At 43.1% G+C, this 23,724-nt stretch overlaps 1 protein-coding gene across 1 annotated transcript in view; it reads left to right on the forward strand.

Moving 5' to 3' along the window:
• LOC128640796 (ubiquitin carboxyl-terminal hydrolase 24) overlaps positions 1 to 23,724 on the forward strand; it is a 152,644-nt gene that overhangs the window by 25,565 nt on the left and 103,355 nt on the right. Inside the window, exon 10 of the mRNA XM_053693216.1 lies at positions 11,852 to 12,010. Within this exon, the coding sequence (XP_053549191.1) occupies positions 11,852 to 12,010 (159 nt within the window). The remainder of the gene's footprint in view (positions 1 to 11,851; positions 12,011 to 23,724) is intronic.

Genomic DNA, 23,724 nt, shown 5'->3' on the forward strand with positions numbered 1-23,724 from the left:
TTTTCAGATTCTGTGATAGATACTCTGGTTCAAGCCAGAAAACCGGTAACTAGAAAGATTTACCATAAAATATGGAAAAGATATATCTGCTGGTGTGAATCCAAGGGATTCAAATGGAATAAGATAAAAATTCCTAAGATTCTTTCCTTTCTGCAAGAAGGTTTGGATAAAGGATTATCTGCGAGTTCTCTAAAGGGACAGATTTCTGCTTTATCTGTCTTACTACACAAACGACTGGCAGCTGTGCCAGATGTTCAATCATTTGTTCAGGCTCTAGTTAGGATCAAGCCTGTTTACAGACCTTTGACTCCTCCCTGGAGTTTAAATCTAGTTCTTTCAGTTCTTCAAGGGGTTCCGTTTGAACCTCTACATTCCATAGATATTAAGTTGTTATCTTGGAAAGTTTTGTTTTTGGTTGCTATTTCTTCTGCTAGAAGAGTTTCAGAGTTATCTGCTCTGCAGTGTTCTCCGCCCTATCTGGTGTTCCATGCAGATAAGGTGGTTTTGCGTACTAAGCCTGGTTTTCTTCCAAAGGTTGTTTCTAACAAAAATATTAACCAGGAGATAGTTGTACCTTCTTTGTGTCCGAATCCAGTTTCAAAGAAGGAACGCTTGTTACACAATTTGGACGTAGTCCGTGCTCTAAAATTCTATTTAGAAGCTACAAAAGATTTCAGACAAACATCTTCTCTGTTTGTCGTCTATTCTGGTAAAAGGAGAGGTCAAAAAGCGACTTCTACCTCTCTTTCCTTTTGGCTTAAAAGCATCATCCGATTGGCTTACGAGACTGCCGGACGGCAGCCTCCTGAAAGAATCACAGCTCACTCCACTAGGGCTGTGGCTTCCACATGGGCCTTCAAGAACGAGGCTTCTGTTGATCAGATATGTAAGGCAGCGACTTGGTCTTCACTGCACACTTTTGCCAAATTTTACAAATTTGATACTTTTGCTTCTTCAGAGGCTATTTTTGGGAGAAAGGTTTTGCAAGCCGTGGTGCCTTCCGTTTAGGTAACCTGATTTGCTCCCTCCCTTCATCCGTGTCCTAAAGCTTTGGTATTGGTTCCCACAAGTAAGGATGACGCCGTGGACCGGACACACCATTGTTGGAGAAAACAGAATTTATGCTTACCTGATAAATTACTTTCTCCAACGGTGTGTCCGGTCCACGGCCCGCCCTGGTTTTTTAATCAGGTCTGATGAATTATTTTTTCTAACTACAGTCACCACGGTACCATATGGTTTCTCCTATTTTTTCCTCCTGTCCGTCGGTCGAATGACTGGGGTGGGCGGAGCCTAGGAGGGACTATATGGCCAGCTTTGCTGGGACTCTTTGCCATTTCCTGTTGGGGAAGAGATATTTCCCACAAGTAAGGATGACGCCGTGGACCGGACACACCGTTGGAGAAAGTAATTTATCAGGTAAGCATAAATTCTGTTTTTTAAATTTAGAGAAACAGTAACGTTTTTTTATGGTTAATTTTTATTAACAAATTTCAGCTGTTTGTTTAATTCATCCCTTATGTCTCAGGATGGACTAAGAGGCCCTGCGAGGGATCTCTTGTTTTAGGTTTGGATGCCACTCTAGCATTGCCAATACTTTTCTATTTCTCTTTTATTGAGAGATATTTAATTGATGAAGATAGCCTTGTTCTGAACCTACTCCTCCTAAGGCGCATGCTGCTTAGGAGCCTATTGACAATGGTCAAGATATGCCACAAATTTTCGCTAAGGTGTCCCAAAAAATTTATATCCCACATGCAGTGCCCTGCGGTCCTCTCTCACTCCACCTGGAGTTACCTTGCATTTAATACATTGTTTGTTTTTCCCTCGCTGTAGGGAAAAGTGCAAGAGATAATTTTTACTCATCATAGTGTGATGATTCAGTTGTAGCTATTCCGTATGTTTCTTCCCTGTGACTCAAGGGGGAGGATACTTTGGTAGTACCCTTATCTGATCCTGAGTCTGTTTTCCTTTTGTTTTAGCTTCAATTCCTCCATTTGCTACTAGAGGAGGTTTTAGCTTTCCTGGGTGACTCCGTCACTACCGGCGTAGTCTAGCTGAGTGAACCCAGTAGGTTATTCTAATATTGTGATGTGCCCTTCATGGTGGAAGTATTTTCTGTTCCAGATAGGGCTATAGAGATATGCTAAGGCATAGGAGATTCCTACCCTTGAGAAGACGATCAGGGTGGATGAGAATTTCCACGCTACGCAAGGGAGATACTATTCGCATGGAGTATAGTAGTTCCTTAAGGACCCTATGCAGGAGAAGGACCCTATGTATAGAAGTTAGAGGGTTTTCATTATCAACCTGCAGTTGGTATGACTGTCTCCATTTCGATGGCGTACTGATTTTGATGCGTTGTCTGTTTCTATTGGACAGACACTCCTCTCGCAGGGATAGGATAGGGCCTTTAAGTTAGTAGACTCCTTTAATTCAGAGATTGATTACATTGGGAGTTATGATTCAGGCTTTGCCATATTGGCCCGCAGAGTACTATAGTAAAATATTGATCTGCGGATGTTTCATCTACAGGATAAGATAAATAGTGAAAAGGACGTCAGAAATAATTTTGTTCCTTTCGAGATTTCTAGGGAAATCCTTCGACTCTTCTTCCAAGCAGTTTTAACCTTCTTGGAAAGGAGAGTATCTTCTTCAACAGAACGTCAAGGACCCTATCAGGCTTAGACTAGGGGAAGACAGTCCAAGAAGCCTGCTGTTGAATCAAAGACAGCATGAGGGACGTGCACCTGATCCATAAGGGGGCAGATTTTCCTTTCTCAATCAGATTTGGGTTTGTGATCATGATCCTGGTGGGGGGTGTACATTGTGTCCCAGGGATACCAATTAGAGTTCAAGACTTTCCTCCCAGGGGCAGGTTCCTACTTTCAAGATTTATTGGTAGTTCCGACAAAGGGAGAGGGGCTCTTACACTGTGTTCGTGCTCCAAGGCAGGAATGAGATCGGGGATGCTATTCCTATCTGTCCGCAGTTTCCAAAGGAGGGAATCTTCAGACCTATTTTAGAATCCACACAGGGTTCTCAGAGGACCGTATTTCAAGATGGACAATTTAGACTATGGGGGATTTGAAGTAAGCATACTAAATGCATGTTCCCATCAACAAGGACTTAAATTTCTAAGTTTGTTTTTTCCAGACAAACTTTCCAACTCGTGACCTTTTCCGGACTGGCCACAATTTTCGGATTTTTCTCAGAGGCTTCTGAGATTTCTGTCGGTGGTGCTCCGATTGCGGATCATTACAGTGTCAACATTCTAATTCTGGCGCCTTCCTTTCAATGAGCAGGATTACGCGAATTTTCCTGTGGTTTCTGGATGGAAGGTTACTTTGGAAAAGTGTTACTTAGTTCAAAATACTAGGGTAGTTTGCTTGGGGAACTATATTAGTCTCATCAATGAAGTTGACAGTTGTCAGGAATCCAGGAATTTTTCGATTCTTGCCTTGCATACCAGTCACATCAGTGGCTTTGTGCTGGGAGGTAATTGGGGATGGTAGCGGCAGTGAACTTTCAGTTGGTTGTTCTACCTCAGTTCTCTGTTGTTAAGATCTTTGCTCCCAGGGAACCTGCTTTCGAAGTTCTCTGGGTCAATGTGACAACAGAGAGTCAGCCTTTGGGCTGGGGAACTGTTTGGGGGCTCTCTAAGAGCAGGAAACATGGACTCGAGTGGAGTTTGTTCTTGCAATAATCACTTTAAGGATCAAGAGTAATCTTTCAATTCTCTCTTAACCTGGCCTCAGTTAGCTTCGGCTAGGTTTATCAGGTTTAAGTTATATTTTACTTCATCTGTGGGGAGCTTGAAGTTTTCTTGGCTATGACAGCCAAGATAGTTCAGTGGGCTGAGACCCACAATTACTGTTTGTCGACCACCCACTTCCCAGAAAAGGCAGTCTTCATAAGTGGGCAGACTTTTTTCCCAGGGGAGGAGGAGCTCCAGCCGGGAGTACCTTTCCAGCCTTAATCTCAGTGGGTCAGCTGTATTTATTTGAATTTCATGATTTTTCGACAGAATGTCTAGTTCCTGAGGTTCAGATTGAGGTCAATGATCCCTTAGGTTGTTCTAATGGACGCTTTGACGTTGCCTTGGAATTTAATGCCTCCATTTGATTTTTCTCCTGGAGCCTTGGCTCGAGCTAAGCAGGAGAGGGCGTTGGTGATCTTCATTTCACTGGCGTGGTCCACTGTATTGGTATACTGTCCTGGGGGACATGTCTCATCTTCCACCTGGGAGTGTCCTTGGAGGAAGGACCTTCTTCGTCACGGTTCCTTCTTTTACCCGTAAATATTTTCCCTGAAGCTATCTAGTGGAATCTTTATTTTATACAAGCTTGGATTAGGAATTGGTCTTTGAGTCCATGAATCAGGCTCGTAAGCCTGTGTCTAGGAAAAATTTACTCATATGTTATGGCATACATTTTTATTCTAGTGCGAATCCTAAGGCTACTCTTAAAATGAGTAGGGATCGGATTCCTAGAAATTTCTGAAGGACATAGCGGTCTTGTCTATTTGGTTTCAGGTTCGTCTGGAGGTCGTCCCAGACGTACATTCGTTTGGTCAGGCCTTATTCAGGGTCAGACCTGTGTTCAGACCAGTTACTCCTTCATGGATTTTGAATTTAGTTCTTGAAATTCTCAAGGGGCTCCATTTGAACCCATGCATTCCTTAGATATTAAACTGTTATCTGGGAAAGTTTTATTTCTTGTTGCTTTTTCCTCTGCTCGCAGAGTGTCAGAGCTCTCAGCATTGCAGTATAAGTCCTATTACCTTTTATTCTGATAAGGTAGTTTTAAGTAATAAATTAGGATTTCTTCCTCAGGTTGTTTTTGATCGGAATAAATTCTCTGTTGTGGCTTAGTGGCTAGCTCACTGATCTTGCAAGCAGAAGGTCCAGGGTTCAAATCCACCTTTGAATCAGGAGAATATTGTTCCTTCCTGTGTCCTAATCCTATTTCTCAGAAGGAACGGTTTCTGCACAATTTGGTTGTGGTCCGTGCTTTAAGGTTTTACCTACAGGTGACTAAGGTTTTTTTGCCTGTCTTTTTTTTTTGCATATGAGATTGCTCGTCAGCAGCCTCCTGAGAAGATTGCGGTTCATTCCACGAGGGCCTTTGCTTCCTCATGGGGATTCAAGAATGAAGCTTCTGTGGAGTAGATTTGCAAGGATGCAATTTGGTCCTCTTTTCACACTTTTTCAGAGTTCTATACATTTGACACTTTTGTTAGGCTGAGGCCGTTTTTTGGGAGAAAGGTCTTTTTCAAGCAGTGGTGCCTTCCGTTTAGGTCCCTGTCTTGTCCCTCCTGTATCATTGGTGTACTCTAGCTTGGGTATTGAATACCGTTAGTAATTAAGATGATCTGTGGACTCATCGTGTCATTAAAAAGAAAACAGAATTTATGCTTACCTGATAAATTTATTTATTTCTTTTGCATGATGTACCGAGTCCACGGATTCATCCTAACTTGTGGGATATTGTCCTTTCTGACAGGAAGTAGCAAAGAGAGCACCACAGCAGAGCTGTCTATATAGCTCCCCCTTAACTCCACCCCCCAGTCATTCTCTTTGCTGGCTGTAAGCAGGAAGAGTAAAGAGAAGAGGTGTTAAACTGTTAGTTTTATTTTATCTTCAATCAAGTGTTTATTTTTAAATGGTACCGGTGTTGTACTATTTACTCTCAGGCAGGACATAGATGAAGATTTCCTGCCTGGAGGATGATGATCTTAGCATTTGTAACTAAGGTCCACTGCTGTTCCCACAGAAGCTGAGGAGTACAGGAAAACTTCAGTGTGAGCAACAGTTTCTTGCTATACAGCAATGAGGTATGTTCAGTCATATTTTCTGCAGAGACTGTGTTAACTCAGAAAGGCTGACAGTGTCCCCATTAGGGGAAGGGTAAGCAGTAATCCTAGTGTTATCAGAGGTTTTTACTAGCTTGCATAAAGGGTTAATTTTTTGTGGGCACTCAGTTTATATGAATTTGGGACAAACGTTTTTGTGTCTGGGAGTAACATTTTCTGTTTTATGGGACATTTGCTTGAGGGTTCTTTGGGGTTGTTTATAACCCACATGGCTTTCAGTTAGTTTTGTGTAGGCCCCAGCAACATCGAGTGAGGTGGGCGGGGCCTACATTTACAAGCAGCAAGCAACTTATCCTGAGGTCCTGAGAGTCTTCTGAGGGACTAATTGAAGCTTTAAACCCCATATTATCGCTTCCCAAGGGCAGGTAGGGCAGCAGAACTGTGGCAAGGTGCTAATAGGGGTTTTAACCGGTTTTAGACACTTATCAATCCGTTTTTTTCATTTGGGGGTCTATTGCTTTACTTGTGGTGCAATCCTTCTAAAGCTTAGTGGGTACACTGTTAAAATTTCAGAAAAACTGAAGCAATTTTAACCTGTTTTGCAGTTTGTGTATGCCTTTTTTTCTCTTAAAGGCACAGTACCGTTTTTGCAAATTGTGTTTTTTTCATTAAATAAAGTGTTTTCCAAGCTTGCTTGCTTTATTACTAGTCTGTTAAACATGTCTGACATTGAGGAAACTCATTGCTCAATTTGTTTAGAAGCCATTGTGGAACCCCTCTTAGAATGTGTCCCACTCGTACGGATATGTCTATAAATTGCAAACAGCATATTTTGACTTATAAAAGTTTGGCATTAGATGATTCTCAGACAGAAGGAAATCAGGTTTTGCCATCTAGTTCTACCCAAGTGTCACAACCAGTAACGCCCGCACAAGCGACGCCAAGTACTTCTAGTGCGTCTAATTCTTTCACCTTGCAAAATATGGCTTCAGTTATGAATACTACCCTCACAGAGGTTTTATCTAAGCTGCCTGGGTTGCAAGGGAAGCGCAGTAGCTATGGGTTAAGAACAAATGCTGAGCCTTCTGACTCTTTAGTAGCCGTATCCAATATTCCCTCACAATGTTCTGAAGTAGGGATGAGGGATTTGCTGTCTGAGGGAGAGATTTCTGATTCAGGAAAGATGTTCCCTCAGACAGATTCAGATATGACGGCATTTAAATTTAAGCTAGAGCACCTCCGCTTATTGCTCAGGGAGGTTTTAGCTACTCTGGATGTTTGTGACACTATTGTAGTTCCAGAGAAATTGTGTAAAATGGACAAATATTTAGAGGTTCCTGTTTACACTGATGTGTTTCCGGTCCCTAAGAGGATTTCGGACATTGTTACTAAGGAGTGGGATAAACCAGGTATTCCGTTCTCTCCCCCTCCTGTTTTTAAGAAAATGTTTCCCATTTCTGACACCATAAAGGACTCATGGCAAACAGTCCCTAAGGTGGAGGGAGCTATTTCTACCCTGGCTAAGCGTACAACTATACCTATTGAAGACAGTTGTGCTTTCATTGATCCTATGGATAAAAAATTAGAGGGTCTCCTAAAGAGAATTTTTGTTCATCAAGGTTTTCTTCTTCAACCTATAGCATGCATTGTTCCTGTAACCACTGCAGCTGCCTTTTTGGTTTGAGGCTCTAGAAGAGGCTCTTCAGATGGAGACCCCACTAGATGATATTTTGGACAGAATTAAGGCTCTTAAATTGGCTAATTCTTTTATTACAGACGCCGCTTTTCATCTTGCTAAATTAGTGGCTAAGAATTCAGGTTTTGCCATTTTAGCGCGTAGAGCGTTATGGCTTAAGTCCTGGTCAGCTGATGTGTCATCTAAATCTAAGCTTTTGTCCATCCCTTTTAAAAGTAAGACCCTATTTGGGCCTGCATTGAAAGAGATCATTTCAGACATTACTGGAGGGAAGGGTCATACCCTCCCTCAGGATAAGTCAAATAAGACAAGGACCAAACAAAATAATTTTCGTTCCTTTCGAAACTTCAAGAGTGGTCCCTCTACCTCTTCCCCTGCTGCAAAGCAAGAGGGGAACTTTGCTCAATCCAAGCCAACCTGGAGACCTAATCAGGCTTGGAACAAGGGTAAACAGGCCAAAAAGCCTGCTGCTGCCACTAAGTCAGCATGAATGGGTAGCCCCCGATCCGGGACCGGATCTAGTAGGGGGCAGACTCTCTCTCTTTGCTCAGGCCTGGGCAAGAGACGTTCAGGATTCCTGGGCAGTAGAAATTGTAACCCAGGGATACCTTCTAGATTTCAAGGATTCCCCTCCAAGGGGGAGGTTCCATCTTTCTCAATTGTCTGTAAACCCGACAAAAAGAGAGGCGTTCTTACGCTGTGTAGAAGACCTTTTTACCATGGGAGTGATCTTCCCAGTTCCAAAAGCAGAACAGGGGCAGGGGTTCTACTCCAATCTGTTTATAGTTCCCAAAAAGGAGGGAACCTTCAGACCAATTCTGGATCTCAAGATCCTAAACCAATTACTAAGAGTTCCATCTTTCAAGATGGAGACCATTCGGACTATCTTACCATTGATCCAGGAGGGTCAATATATGACCACCATGGACTTAAAGGATGCGTATCTGCACATTCCTATCCACAAAGATCATCACCAGTTCCTCAGGTTCGCCTTTCTGGACAAGCATTATCAGTTTGTGGCTCTTCCTTTCGGGTTGGCCACGGCGCCGCGAATCTTCACGAAGGTGCTAGGGTCCCTTCTGGCGGTTCTAAGGCCACGGGGCATATATCAGTGGCACCTTATCTAGACGACATTCTAATTCAAGCGTCGTCCTTCCAACTAGCCAAGTCTCACACGGACTTAGTGTTGGCCTTTCTAAGATCTCACGGGTGGAAAGTGAATATAAAGAGTTTTCTTTCCCCCCTCACAAGAGTTTCATTTCTAGGGACATGAAAATATTTCTGACGGAGGTCAGGAAATCAAAGATTTTGTCCACCTGCCGAGCTCTTCATTCCATTCCTCGGCCGTCAGTGGCTCAGTGTATGGAGGTAATCGGACTAATGGTAGCGGCAATGGACATAGTTCCGTTTGCTCGCTTGCATCTCAGACCACTGCAACTATGCATGCTCAATCAGTGGAATGGGGATTATGCAGATTTATCTCCTCAGATAAATCTGGATCAAGAGACCAGAGACTCTCTTTTTTGGTGGTTGACAGATGCCAGTCTTCTGGGCTGGGGAGCAGTCTGGAATTCCCTGAAAGCTCAGGGTTTGTGGACTCGGGAGGAGGCTCTCCTACCGATAAATATTCTGGAATTAAGAGCGATATTCAATGCTTTCCAGGCATGGCCTCAGCTGGCTTCGGCCAGATTCATCAGGTTTCAGTCGGACAACATCACGACTGTGGCTTATATCAATCATCAGGGCGGAACAAAGAGTTCCTTAGCGATGATAGAGGTCTCAAGGATAATCCAATGGGCAGAGGCTCACTCTTGCCATCTGTCAGCGATCTATGTCCCAGGTGTAGAGAACTGGGAGGCAGATTTTCTAAGTCGTCAGACTTTTCATCCGGGGGAGTGGGAACTCCATCCGGAGGTGTTTGCTCAGCTGGTTCGGCTATGGGGCACACCAGAGTTGGATCTGATGGTGTCTCGTCAGAACGCCAAACTTCCTCGTTACGGCTCCAGGTCAAGGGATCCTCAGGCTGTGCTGATAGAAGCTCTAGCAGTACCCTGGTCGTTGAACCTGGCTTATGTGTTTCCACCTTTCCCTCTCCTTCCTCGTCTGATTGCCAGAATCAAATAGGATAGAGCATCAGTGATTTTGATAGCGCCTGCGTGGCCACGCAGGACTTGGTATGCAGACCTGGTGGACATGTCATCCCTTCCACCATGGTCTCTGCCATTGAGACAGGACCTTCTGATTCAAGGTCCATTCAAGCATCCAAATCTACTTTCTCTGCAACTGACTGCTTGGAGATTGAACACTTGAGTCAGTCATAAATACCTTGATTCAGGCTCGAAAGCCTGTTACCAGGAAAATTTATCATAAGATATGTCGTAAATATCTTTTTTGGTGCGAATCCAAAGGCTTCTCCTGGAGTAAAATCGGGGTTCCTAGGATTTTGTCTTTTCTCCAAGAGGGATTGGAGAAAGGATTTTCAGCTAGTTCCCTAAATGGACTGATATCTGCTCTGTCTATTTTGTTGCACAGGCGTCTGGCAGATGTTCCAGACGTTCAGGCTTTTTGTCAGGCTTTAGTTAGAATAAAGCTTGTGTTTAAACCTATTGCTCCGCCATGGAGTCTGAATTTAGTTCTTAGAGTTCTTCAGGGGGTTCCGTTTGAACCCATGCATTCCATAGATATTAAGCTTTTATCTTGGAAAGTTTTGTTCCTAGTTGCTATCTCTTCAGCTCGAAGAGTTTCTGAACTATCTGCATTACAATGTGACTCTCCTTATCTTGTGTTCCATGCTGATAAGGTGGTTTTGCGTACCAAGCCTGGGTTCCTACCTAAGGTTGTTACTAACAGGAATATCAATCAAGAAATTGTTGTTCCTTCTCTGTGTCCTAATCCTTCTTGTAAGAAGGAACGTCTGTTGCACAACTTGGACGTGGTTCGTGCTTTGCAGGCAACCAAAGATTTTCGTCAAACATCTTCTTTGTTTGTTGTCTATTCAGGAAAGCGTAGGTCAAAAGGCTACGGCGACTTATCTTTCCTTTTGGCTGAAAAACATCATCTGTTTGGCTTATGAGACTGCTGGACAGCAGCCTACTGAAAGGATTACAGCGCATTCTACTAGAGCGGTAGCTTCCACATGGGCTTTTAAAAATGATGCTTCTGTTGAACAGATTTGTAAGGCTGCGACTTGGTCGTCGCTTCATACCTTTTCAAAATTTTATAAATTTGATACTTTTGCTTCTTCTGAGGCTATTTTTGGGAGAAAGTTTGCAAGCAGTGGTGCCTTCCGTTTAGGTACCTGTCTTGTCCCTCCCTTCATCCGTGTCCTAAAGCTTTGGTATTGGTATCCCACAAGTTAGGATGAATCCGTGGACTCGGTACATCATGCAAAAGAAAACAAAATTTATGCTTATCTGATAAATTTCTTTCTTTTGCGATGTACCGAGTCCATGGCCCGCCCTGTCTATTCAAGACAGATAGTATTTTTTTATGTAAACTTCAGTCACCTCTGCACCTTTATAGTTTCTCCTTTTCTTCCTTGGCCTTCGGTCGAATGACTGGGGGGGGGGGGGGAGTTAAGGGGGGAGCTATATAGACAGCTCTGCTGTGGTGCTCTCTTTGCTACTTCCTGTCAGGAAGGACAATATCCCACAAGTTAGGATGAATCCGTGGACTCGGTACATCGCAAAAGAAATAAATTTATCAGGTAAGCATAAATTTTGTTTTTTTGACACGAGTCCACGGCCCGCCCTGTTTTTGTGAGACAGGTTGTTGGTTATTATAAACTTCAGACACCTCTGCACCTTGGTTTTTCCTTTCTGTCCTTAACTTCGGTCGAATGACTGGATGATCCGTGGACTCATCGTGTCAAAAAAGAAATACATTTATCAGGTAAGCATAAATTCAGTTTTTTTCTTTTATGATTCAGATAGAACATGTCATTTTTAATAACTTTACAATTTATTTCTATTATCTAATTTGTTTAGTTCTCTTTGTATACTTTGCTGACAAGTATACCTAGGTAGACTCAGAAGCTGCTGATTGGTGGCTGCACATATATGCAGCTTTTCATTGGCTTTCAGCTAATTCCCAGTAGTGCTTTGCTGCTCTTTCATCAAAGAATAACAAGAGAATGAAGCAAATTAGATAATAGAAGTTGTATAAAAGTGTATGATCTATCAGATTCATAAAAGAAAAAAATGCTGGGTTTCATGTCCTTTAAATTGCCCATAGGTGTCTGATATTATTGTAAAACATTATTCTGTCATTTTTCTACTCCATAGCAACACGCTGAGTTCCCAGCCATGTAACTCATCTATGTTGCTCTGTTTCCATTTACAGAAGTTAGTTAGTATCCCAGAGCTACTCTCTGCCATTAAATTACTCTGCATGCGCTTTCAACCGGACTTGGTCAACGCAGTGGATGATCTTCGCCTGGACATCTTGTTGCGCATGCTGAAATCACCACATTTCAGTGCAAAAATGAATTCACTAAAAGAAGTAAGTGCATTTGTTTACTAATCTCATATGTAGAATGTTTTATAGTTCATATCTGGTCTGACGTATCAAAGCTTGCTTTTAGATATGAAGATACAATACAAGGCTTTTGTGGAACTTTGGTTTAGGCCAGGGGTTGTCGAACCTTTTCTCATGCCTCCCTAACAGGCCAGGTGAATTAATCAGCTGATTAGTAAACATGGTTATATTACCTGCTCTCACCCAAGGTAATCCTGAAAACCCCTAGTTTAGGCAAATGAGCCTTGAACTATTCTGTCCTCGTATGTAAAGACTTGGTCTGTTCACTTACTTTTTTTTTTGCTGCCAATAACGAATCAATATTTTGAGCAGGAACAATGTGTCCAAATTAATTTTGCTTCCAAATTTAAATTCATTTTAGTTGCCCCATCAAATTCTGTACTGCTGTGTACATGGTTTGTGGTAAGAAACAGAACGTAGAGAAGCAGTTTGTGAGAGTATCACAGGAGAAGTCTTGGAAGCAGGGCAGGGAACAAATAGCGGTACATGGGAGGTTTATTGAAGACGGCAGTTTGGGAAGTATTTGGTGGTGAGTAAATTTTAGTTGGGTGTAAAGGGACAGTAAAGTCAAAAATAAACTGAATCATGAAAGTTTCATTTTTCCTTTACTGTACCTTTAAAGGGATATGAAGCCCATAATTTTTCTTTCGTAATTCAGATTTTATAAAATTTTCTTTATCTTGGTATCTTTTGTTGAAAAGCAGGGACGTAAGCTCAGGAGCATGCACGTGTCTGGAGCACTATATGGCAGCAGTTTTGTAAGAATGTTATCCATTTGCATTATTGCACTATTTCCTGCCATGTAGTGCTTCAGACGCATACCTAGGTATTTCTTCAACAAAGAATACCATAAAAATGAAACCAATTTGTTAATATAAGTATTTTGCAAAAAAATTAACCCCTTAATGACCACGACGTACCCTGTATTTTATATTGATGGTCGTTAAGGGGTTTCTTGGGTTTAATAGCACGGGTCCCGCCACGAGCAACGTAACCGCACTATTATACCCTCCCTCCTTCCTGCTGGCTACCAGAAATAGCATGCTATTAAAATTTCAAACCCCAAAGAAAAAAGGACTAAAATTGTATGCTCTGTCTAAATAAAAATGTTTGGTTTTTCATATCACCTTAAAGGTAAATAATTTGAATTAAAATCTAAAGCATATGGGAAGTGTGGGGACTGGCAGAGAAAAGTAGCTGATGGGGATCATTGAATTAGGTGGACGGGGAGGTGTGATTTGGGAAGGCAGCTTTGGAGTAGGTTGCAGTAGTCAAGAGAACATAAAATGAGTGAGTGAAGGGGGGCGGAGCCTGGCTGTGCTGGAGAATGGCTGCAACAGAGTAGAGCTCCTGAGCCAAAAGCCAGACCGCATTATACAAATGCCATAATTTGGGCAATAAACATACACCATCACCCTATCTGAACCGAGGGGAACATTGAGCATACCGGATCTGCACATCAAACGGAACAAATCGCCTGATCCGCAAACCATCTGCGTGATCGTGTGGGAAGGCCGCATCCTCACCTTTGATCATGATGGCCATACGTGCCTGCTAAAGGGCCGGAGATATCCGCGATAGGCCGCAGGCCTTCCTAACAGTTAGAGGTGCGACGACTGCATCGGATCATTACCACCTGAAGGAACACACGGAAGGGGGTGTAAGCGCAGGTGTACCGTTAAGAGGAAAGGATATAACCTGCTTGGAAGTCGCATCTCCGGTTCAGTTTGGATCAGGGGCTGTATCGCCGGAACCCGGTGGGTAACATAAAAATATTAGGAGGGGGCCAGATCTACTAACTAACAATATAGATGATGCAGGCTAAAGGATAAAAGCTCCTATTAAGAGACCGTTTATGATATATTTTGGCCTATAATATTACAAGTATAATCCGGCCCACACCATAAATAAACACCTGAGGTTACAATAAGGGCCCACAAGAGTCCGATATATAAATAAAAAGGACATTACTAAATATCTTTATTCTTCTGGAGCTACAGCGCCTGCTTGAGAGTGATAGTGTGTGGGCCTGTTTGGCCTTACTGTCGTGTACAGAAGCTAAAAGGAGGCGGCCTTTGGAGGGAGACTGAACACACATCTTCCAGAAAGTATAACAGGGTCTGCAGCATGGCGCAGAAAAAATCTGGCCTCAATGAGAAAGGAACCAAAACTAGGAATATGAATCACTACCTTAAGGGAATAGATCCTCACGCATCAGAAGTTATTCTTCCTCAGCTTGACCATACCCCACCTGACTCTGACAGTGTACCCGCAGATACTACTTTACCCATGTATTATGTCACAAAAGATGATTTGAAGACTCTCTCATCTAAAGAGGACATAAAAGAAGTTGTCTGAGATCAAGAATTTGTTTGGGGAACTATGCAGAGATGTGACAGAATTAACTCAAAGGGATACAAATGTTGAGAGCACTCAGAGCTCTATACAAGAGAAATTAAAAGAAGCAACATCTCAGGTACAATACAATACCAACATGGTCCAGAGTCTGATGGAGAGAATAGAAGACTTAGACAATCGTGCCAGACGGAACAATCTGTGTATACGAGGCATACCAGAGAGTATCAGCCCTAATGCACTGCAAGGGTACCTGAAGGACCTTTTTAGGGTGATAAAAAGCACTCCTATGTCACCGGAAGTTACCATCGAAAGAGCACATAGAGCCTTGCGCCCTAAACCATCTGCAAAGGCACCTCCAAGAGATGTTATTCTTAGACTGTTAAATTTCAAAGACAAAGAAGAGATCCTCCTCCATAGCAGAAATAAACATCCGATCCAACATGTGGGCATTACTCTACAGCTGTTCTCTGACCTCTGTCCAGCAAACCTTCAAAAACGTAGAGAGCTGAGATTTCTCACCACAACTTTACAGAACAAGATTCAGTATCGATGGGGTTTTCTTACATGCATCATTGCCACCAATGGTGGGAAAACAGTTTTGTTTCGGACACAGGAGGATTTGGACCCCTTCTGTACCACACTGGGCCTTGAGGCTCCTACCCTGGAAATTCAGCAACACCTGGAGACTCACAGCAACAGTCCTAGGCAAACTGGCCTATCTACTTAACCTAATTCTTTTTTTTCATACAGGGTACAAATATACTGTGCAATATGGAGATCCCATATACTATATTAGAACCGGTCGACCAACTATGCACAGGTCTGTAACCTATTTGATAGTGTAAGTGTATGTAAATCCCCTTTTATTGTATTTGGAAAACAACTATGGCCGATATTAGCAATAACATCCAATCCCCCTAGAACCAGTTGCTTCCCTTGGAGCTGGATCATCTAGTAATAGGGACAGCAGAACATGACTTATCGGCACATGTAAATCAAATACGGGACCTCAGGCCTTCCAATGCCCCTATGTAATTCCCTTCCCCTCGGTTCACACTCCATTTGGAGTTATATTTCTCCAACATAGGTGTGTCCGGTCCACGGCGTCATCCTTACTTGTGGGATATTCTCTTCCCCAACAGGAAATGGCAAAGAGCCCAGCAAAGCTGGTCACATGATCCCTCCTAGGCTCCGCCTACCCCAGTCATTCTCTTTGCCGTTGTACAGGCAACATCTCCACGGAGATGGCTTAGAGTTTTTTAGTGTTTAACTGTAGTTTTTCATTATTCAATCAAGAGTTTGTTATTTTCAAATAGTGCTGGTACGTACTATTTACTCAGAAACAGAAAAGAGATGAAGAATTCTGTTTGTATGAGGAAAATGATTTTAGCAACCGTAACTAAAATCCATGGCTGTTCCACACAGGACTGTTGAGAGCAATTAACTTCAGTTGGGGGAACAGTTTGCAGTCCCTTGCTGCTTGAGGTATGACACATTCTAACAAGACGATGTAATGCTGGAAGCTGTCATTTTCCCTATGGGATCCGGTAAGCCATGTTTATTACGATTGTAAATAAGGGCTTCACAAGGGCTTATTTAAACTGTAGACTTTTTCTGGGCTAAATCGATTGATTATTAACACATATTTAGCCTTGAGGAATCATTTTATCTGGGTATTTTGATATAATAATATCGGCAGGCACTGTTTTAGACACCTTATTCTTTAGGGGCTTTCCCAAAGCATAGGCAGAGTCTCATTTTCGCGCCGGTGTTGCGCACTTGTTTTTGAGAGGCATGGCATGCAGTCGCATGTGAGAGGAGCTCTGATACTTATAAAGGACTTCTGAAGGCGTCATTTGGTATCGTATTCCCCTTTGGGTTTGGTTGGGTCTCAGCAAAGCAGATACCAGGGACTGTAAAGGGGTTTAAAGCTTAAAACGGCTCCGGTTCCGTTATTTTAAGGGTTAAAGCTTCCAAAATTGGTGTGCAATATTTTCAAGGCTTTAAGACGCTGTGGTGAAAATTTGGTGAATTTTGAACAATTCCTTCATGTTTTTTCGCAATTGCAGTAATAAAGTGTGTTCAGTTTAAAATTTAAAGTGACAGTAACGGTTTTATTTTAAAACGTTTTTTGTACTTTCTGATCAAGTTTATGCCTGTTTAACATGTCTGAACTACCAGATAGACTGTGTTCTGAATGTGGGGAAGCCAGAATTCCTATTCATTTAAATAAATGTGATTTATGTGATAATGACAATGATGCCCAAGATGATTCCTCAAGTGAGGGGAGTAAGCATGGTACTGCATCATTCCCTCCTTCGTCTACACGAGTCTTGCCCACTCAGGAGGCCCCTAGTACATCTAGCGCGCCAATACTCCTTACTATGCAACAATTGACGGCTGTAATGGATAATTCTGTCAAAAACATTTTAGCCAAAATTAACCCTTGTCAGCGTAAGCGTGGCTGCTCTGTTTTAGTTACTGAAGAGCATGACGACGCTGATATTAATATCTCTGAAGGGCCCCTAACCCAATCTGAGGGGGCCAGGGAGGTTTTGTCTGAGGGAGAAATTACTGATTTAGGGAACATTTCTCAGCAGGCTGAATCTGATGTGATTACATTTAAATTTAAATTGGAACATCTCCGCATTTTGCTTAAGGAGGTATTATCCACTCTGGATGATTGTGAAAATTTAGTCATCCCAGAGAAACTATGTAAAATGGACAAGTTCCTAGAGGTGCCGGGGCTCCCAGAAGCTTTTCCTATACCCAAGCGGGTGGCGGACATTGTTAATAAAGAATGGGAAAGGCCCGGTATTCCTTTCGTCCCTCCCCCCATATTTAAAAAATTGTTTCCTATGGTCGACCCCAGAAAGGACTTATGGCAGTCAGTCCCCAAGGTCGAGGGAGCGGTTTCTACTTTAAACAAACGCACCACTATTCCCATAGAGGATAGTTGTGCTTTCAAAGATCCTATGGATAAAAAATTAGAAGGTTTGCTTAAAAAGATGTTTGTTCAGCAGGGTTACCTTCTACAACCCATTTCATGCATTGTCCCTGTCACTACTGCCGCATATTTCTGGTTTGATGAACTGCTTAAGGTGCTCGATAGTGACTCTCCTCCTTATGAGGAGATTATGGACAGAATCAATGCTCTCAAATTGGCTAACTCTTTCACTCTAGACGCCTCTTTGCAATTGGCTAAGTTAGCGGCTAAGAACTCTGGGTTTGCTATTGTGGCGCGCAGAGCGCTTTGGTTGAAATCTTGGTCGGCTGATGCGTCTTCCAAGAACAAGCTACTAAACATTCCTTTCAAGGGGAAAACGCTGTTTGGTCCTGACTTGAAAGAGATTATCTCTGATATCACTGGGGGTAAGGGCCACGCCCTTCCTCAGGATCGGCCCTTCAAGGCAAAAAATAGACCTAATTTTCGTCCCTTTCGTAAAAACGGACCAGCCCAAGGTGCTACGTCCTCTAAGCAAGAGGGTAATACTTCTCAGGCCAAGCCAGCTTGGAGACCAATGCAAGGCTGGAACAAGGGAAAGCAGGCCAAGAAACCTGCCACTGCTACCAAGACAGCATGAAATATTGGCCCCCGATCCGGGACCGGATCTGGTGGGGGGCAGACTCTCTCTCTTCGCTCAGGCTTGGGCAAGAGATGTTCTGGATCCTTGGGCGCTAGAAATAGTCTCCCAGGGTTATCTTCTGGAATTCAAGGGACTTCCCCCAAGGGGGAGGTTCCACAGGTCGCAGTTGTCTTCAGACCACATAAAAAGACAGGCGTTCTTACATTGTGTAGAAGACCTGTTAAAAATGGGAGTGATTCATCCTGTTCCATTAAGAGAACAAGGGATGGGGTTCTACTCCAATCTGTTCATAGTTCCCAAAAAAGAGGGAACGTTCAGACCAATCCTAGATCTCAAGATCTTAAACAAATTTCTCAAGGTCCCATCGTTCAAGATGGAAACCATTCGAACTATCCTTCCTTCCATCCAGGAAGGTCAATTCATGACCACGGTGGATTTAAAGGATGCGTATCTACATATTCCTATCCACAAGGAACATCATCGGTTCCTAAGGTTTGCATTCCTGGACAAACATTACCAGTTCGTGGCGCTTCCTTTCGGATTAGCCACTGCTCCAAGGATTTTCACAAAGGTACTAGGGTCCCTTCTAGCGGTGCTAAGACCAAGGGGCATTGCAGTAGTACCTTACCTGGACGACATTCTGATTCAAGCGTCGTCCCTTCCTCAAGCAAAGGCTCACACGGACATTGTCCTGGCCTTTCTCAGATCTCACGGCTGGAAAGTGAACGTGGAAAAGAGTTCTCTATCCCCGTCAACAAGGGTTCCCTTCTTGGGAACAATTATAGACTCCTTAGAAATGAGGATCTTTCTAACAGAGGCCAGAAAAACAAAGCTTCTGGACTCTTGTCGGATACTTCATTCCGTTCCTCTTCCTTCCATAGCTCAGTGCATGGAAGTGATCGGGTTGATGGTGGCGGCGATGGACATAGTTCCTTTTGCGCGCATTCATCTAAGACCATTACAACTGTGCATGCTCAGTCAGTGGAATGGGGACTATACAGACTTGTCTCCGAAGATACAAGTAAATCAGAGAACCAGAGACTCACTCCGTTGGTGGCTGTCCCTGGACAATCTGTCTCAAGGGATGATGTTCCACAGACCAGAGTGGGTCATTGTCACGACCGACGCCAGTCTGATAGGCTGGGGCGCGGTCTGGGGATCCCTGAAAGCTCAGGGTCTTTGGTCTCGGGAAGAATCTCTTCTACCGATAAATATTCTGGAACTGAGAGCGATATTCAATGCTCTCCAGGCCTGGCCCCAGCTTGCGAGGACCAGGTTCATACGGTTTCAATCAGACAACATGACGACTGTTGCGTACATCAACCATCAGGGGGGAACAAGGAGTTCCCTAGCGATGGAAGAAGTAACCAAAATTATTCTTTGGGCGGAGTCTCACTCCTGCCACCTGTCTGCTATCCACATCCCAGGAGTGGAAAATTGGGAAGCGGATTTTCTGAGTCGGCAGACATTGCATCCGGGGGAGTGGGAACTCCATCCGGAAATCTTTGCCCAAGTCACTCACCTGTGGGGCATTCCAGACATGGATCTGAGGGCCTCTCGTCAGAACTTCAAAGTTCCTTGCTACGGGGCCAGATCCAGGGATCCCAAGGCGGCTCTAGTGGATGCACTAGTAGCACCTTGGACCTTCAAACTAGCTTATGTGTTCCCGCCATTTCCTCTCATCCCCAGGCTGATAGCCAGGATCAAGCAGGAGAGGGCGTCGGTGATCTTGATAGCTCCTGCGTGGCCACGCAGGACTTGGTATGCAGATCTGGTGAATATGTCATCGGCTCCACCTTGGAAGCTACCTTTGAGACGAGACCTTCTTGTTCAGGGTCCGTTCGAACATCCGAATCTGGTTTCACTCCAGCTGACTGCTTGGAGATTGAACGCTTGATTTTATCGAAGCGAGGATTCTCAGATTCTGTTATCGATACTCTTGTTCAGGCCAGAAAGCCTGTGACTAGAAAGATTTACCATAAAATTTGGAAAAAATATATCTGTTGGTGTGAATCTAAAGGATTCCCTTGGGACAAGGTTAAGATTCCTAGGATTCTATCCTTCCTTCAAGAAGGATTGGAAAAAGGATTATCTGCAAGTTCCCTGAAGGGACAGATTTCTGCCTTGTCGGTATTACTTCACAAAAAGCTGGCAGCTGTGCCAGATGTTCAAGCCTTTGTTCAGGCTCTGGTTAGAATCAAGCCTGTTTACAAACCTTTGACTCCTCCTTGGAGTCTCAATTTAGTTCTTTCAGTTCTTCAGGGGGTTCCGTTTGAACCCTTACATTCCGTTGATATTAAGTTATTATCTTGGAAAGTTTTGTTTTTAGTTGCGATTTCTTCTGCTAGAAGAGTCTCAGAATTATCTGCTCTGCAGTGTTCTCCTCCTTATCTGGTGTTCCATGCAGATAAGGTGGTTTTACGTACTAAACCTGGTTTTCTTCCAAAAGTTGTTTCTAACAAAATCATTAACCAGGAGATTATCGTACCTTCTCTGTGTCCAAAACCAGTTTCAAAGAAGGAACGTTTGTTGCACAATTTGGATGTTGTTCGCGCTCTAAAATTCTATTTAGATGCTACAAAGGATTTTAGACAAACATCTTCCTTGTTTGTTGTTTATTCAGGTAAAAGGAGAGGTCAAAAAGCAACTTCTACCTCTCTCTTTTTGGATTAAAAGCATCATCAGATTGGCTTACGAGACTGCCGGACGGCAGCCTCCCGAAAGAATCACAGCTCATTCCACTAGGGCTGTGGCTTCCACATGGGCCTTCAAGAACGAGGCTTCTGTTGATCAGATATGTAGGGCAGCGACTTGGTCTTCACTGCACACTTTTACCAAATTTTACAAGTTTGATACTTTTGCTTCTTCTGAGGCTATTTTTGGGAGAAAGGTTTTGCAAGCCGTGGTGCCTTCCATTTAGGTGACCTGATTTGCTCCCTCCCTTCATCCGTGTCCTAAAGCTTTGGTATTGGTTCCCACAAGTAAGGATGACGCCGTGGACCGGACACACCTATGTTGGAGAAAACAGAATTTATGTTTACCTGATAAATTTCTTTCTCCAACGGTGTGTCCGGTCCACGGCCCGCCCTGGTTTTTTTAATCAGGTCTGATATTTTATTTTCTTTAACTACAGTCACCACGGTACCATATGGTTTCTCCTATGCAAATATTCCTCCTTAACGTCGGTCGAATGACTGGGGTAGGCGGAGCCTAGGAGGGATCATGTGACCAGCTTTGCTGGGCTCTTTGCCATTTCCTGTTGGGGAAGAGAATATCCCACAAGTAAGGATGACGCCGTGGACCGGACACACCGTTGGAGAAAGAAATTTATCAGGTAAACATAAATTCTGTTTTTTGGTATGAATGGTATTATTTATGTTTAATGTTTATAAGAATTATGTCATTATTTTGCTCAATATTGATGTATATGCAAGGTCTGGCTAAAGGCACATTCCCTCTAAGAGTTTTTCTGATAGATACATTTTACTGTCGCTTGGTTTATCCTGTGTGTGTATACATTTGTATTTTGAGGTTTGTTTGCTCTTACTCTGAACATACCCCCTCAGGGTAATTGCTGAGTCACATTAAACTCACAAGTTCTGTACAGACCCTACTAAAAGCCTGATACCTCGCTAACTATATCCCCTACCCTCATATTTTAATCTCTCTTTTCTCCACTTCATCACCTCTACCTTTTCTTACCCCCCCCCCCCCCCTTTTTTTTTTTTTTTTTTTTTTTTTTTTTTTTTTTTTTGTGATGGCACCTCCAGACGCTAGGTCCAAAGTGCATCCACTTAAGCTCCGATTAAACAATCCAGGGAAGCGCTCAATTGTGTCCCGCGAGTTACATAGACTCGGGGGTGACTGATTTTTGTGCAAGAAACTCACTTTGCGAAATGCAAAGAACCTAGGTGGTATAATCACAGATATTCTACTGCTTTTTTTGCCTCAGGCCCATGCAAACAAAACGGGGTAGGAATACTCATACACCACAGAGTTCCCTTTCATACGCATAGTATTGAAAGAGATAAAGAGGGTAGATTCGTCATGGTGGTAGGACTCATGTATGGTAGACCTGTAACACTTGTAAATTTATATGCCCCGAATACTGCACAGCACATTTTCTTTAGGGCCCTCTGCTAAAATCCTTGAACTCTCTAAGGGAGTCCTGATTCTGGGTGGGGACTTCAACGCACCACTGATTCCCAGACTTGACACATCTAATGGAATCTCTAGTGTCCCACACCACACATTAAAACATATCAATAACACTTTAAAAACACACTTGTGACATATTTGGCATACCATACACCCAACAGAGACCGATTTTACCTATTATTCCAACCCACATAAGAAATACTCGCGTATTGACTACCTCTTCACTGACTTACAAGGCATAGCATATATTACACGGAGTGACATTTCCCCCATCACATGGACTGATCATGCACCAGTCCTGTGTGAAATGATGTGGCCGGACACACCAGCCGCCCCCTTTTTGTGGCGATTGGATGATACACTTCTAGACAACCCTCTTATTATAGGAGACATTGACTCCATGTTGACAGAATTTTTAAGACTCAATCTGACAGAGGACTTAGCCTTATCAACTATATGGGATGCACATAAAAGTGTCATTAGAGGGCATCTAAAATCAAACATAAAGCTAGAGTTCTGAAACAGGCCAGGGAAAAATATAACCATATTTTGCAGCATATAACGACCCTGGAAGACCAACATAAAAGAAATTCACTTGACACCACATTAGAAACAAGTTTAACACAAGCCAGATTAGATTTTAAGCAATTAGTGCAAGAACAGAATCAGAGGAAGGCCCTAATGTTGAAACAAAATTATTATGAAGGGGGCGACAAAGCAGGGAAATTATTAGCCAGAGCGCTCTGCCGGTCACGACTGAAAACTCATGTATATTTGATAAAAGACAAAGACGGCAACACACACAAAGACAGTCCTAGTATAGCAGAGACCTTTCGCTTATAATATCATCAACTATACAATCTCAAATCCTCTTTGCTGCGCCCAACTTCAGGGACCAGTTGGGAGCAGAATAATATACAAGAATAGCTGTCCAAAACACAGATACCGACTCTAGACCAGGGAACGATAGACTTCCTTGAATCTCCTCTCACACAGGAGGAAATACAAATTGCACTAAAAGATCTCCCTAACGGGAAGAGTCCGGGCCCTGATTGGTTCGGGGCCAAGTATTATAAAACCTTTCTGCCCACCTTGTTACCCCAGCTACAAAATTTATTTAATAACATAGATTCAGAGGTGTTACCTGATACTATGTTGACTGCTTACATCACAGTACTGCCGAAACCAGGTAAGCCAACGGACAGTCCACAAAACTATAGACCAATTTCGTTGCTCAACACCGAGCACCTAGCGAAAACCTTAGCGAACAGAGTTAATACGGTTCTCCCCACATTGATCTCTCCGGACCAGGTTGGGTTTTTTCCGGGGGAGGCGAGGGATAATACCTTAAAAGTTCTGCAATTAATTGACTACTCTTAAAATAATGCCATACCGTTCGCCCCTTCTATCCACAGATGCAGAGAAGACGTTCGATAGAGTGAACTGGAAATTCCTTAGGAGCAATATGGAGAGGATAGGTTTTGGTAAAAGATTTTTGGGAATGGTCTTCGCCCTATATTCAACACCCAATGCCAAGGTCAAAGTCAATAATATACTCTCATCTGCCTTTATGAT

Source organism: Bombina bombina, chromosome 10 (genome assembly GCF_027579735.1).
Source record: "Bombina bombina isolate aBomBom1 chromosome 10, aBomBom1.pri, whole genome shotgun sequence".
Taxonomy (NCBI): domain Eukaryota; kingdom Metazoa; phylum Chordata; class Amphibia; order Anura; family Bombinatoridae; genus Bombina; species Bombina bombina.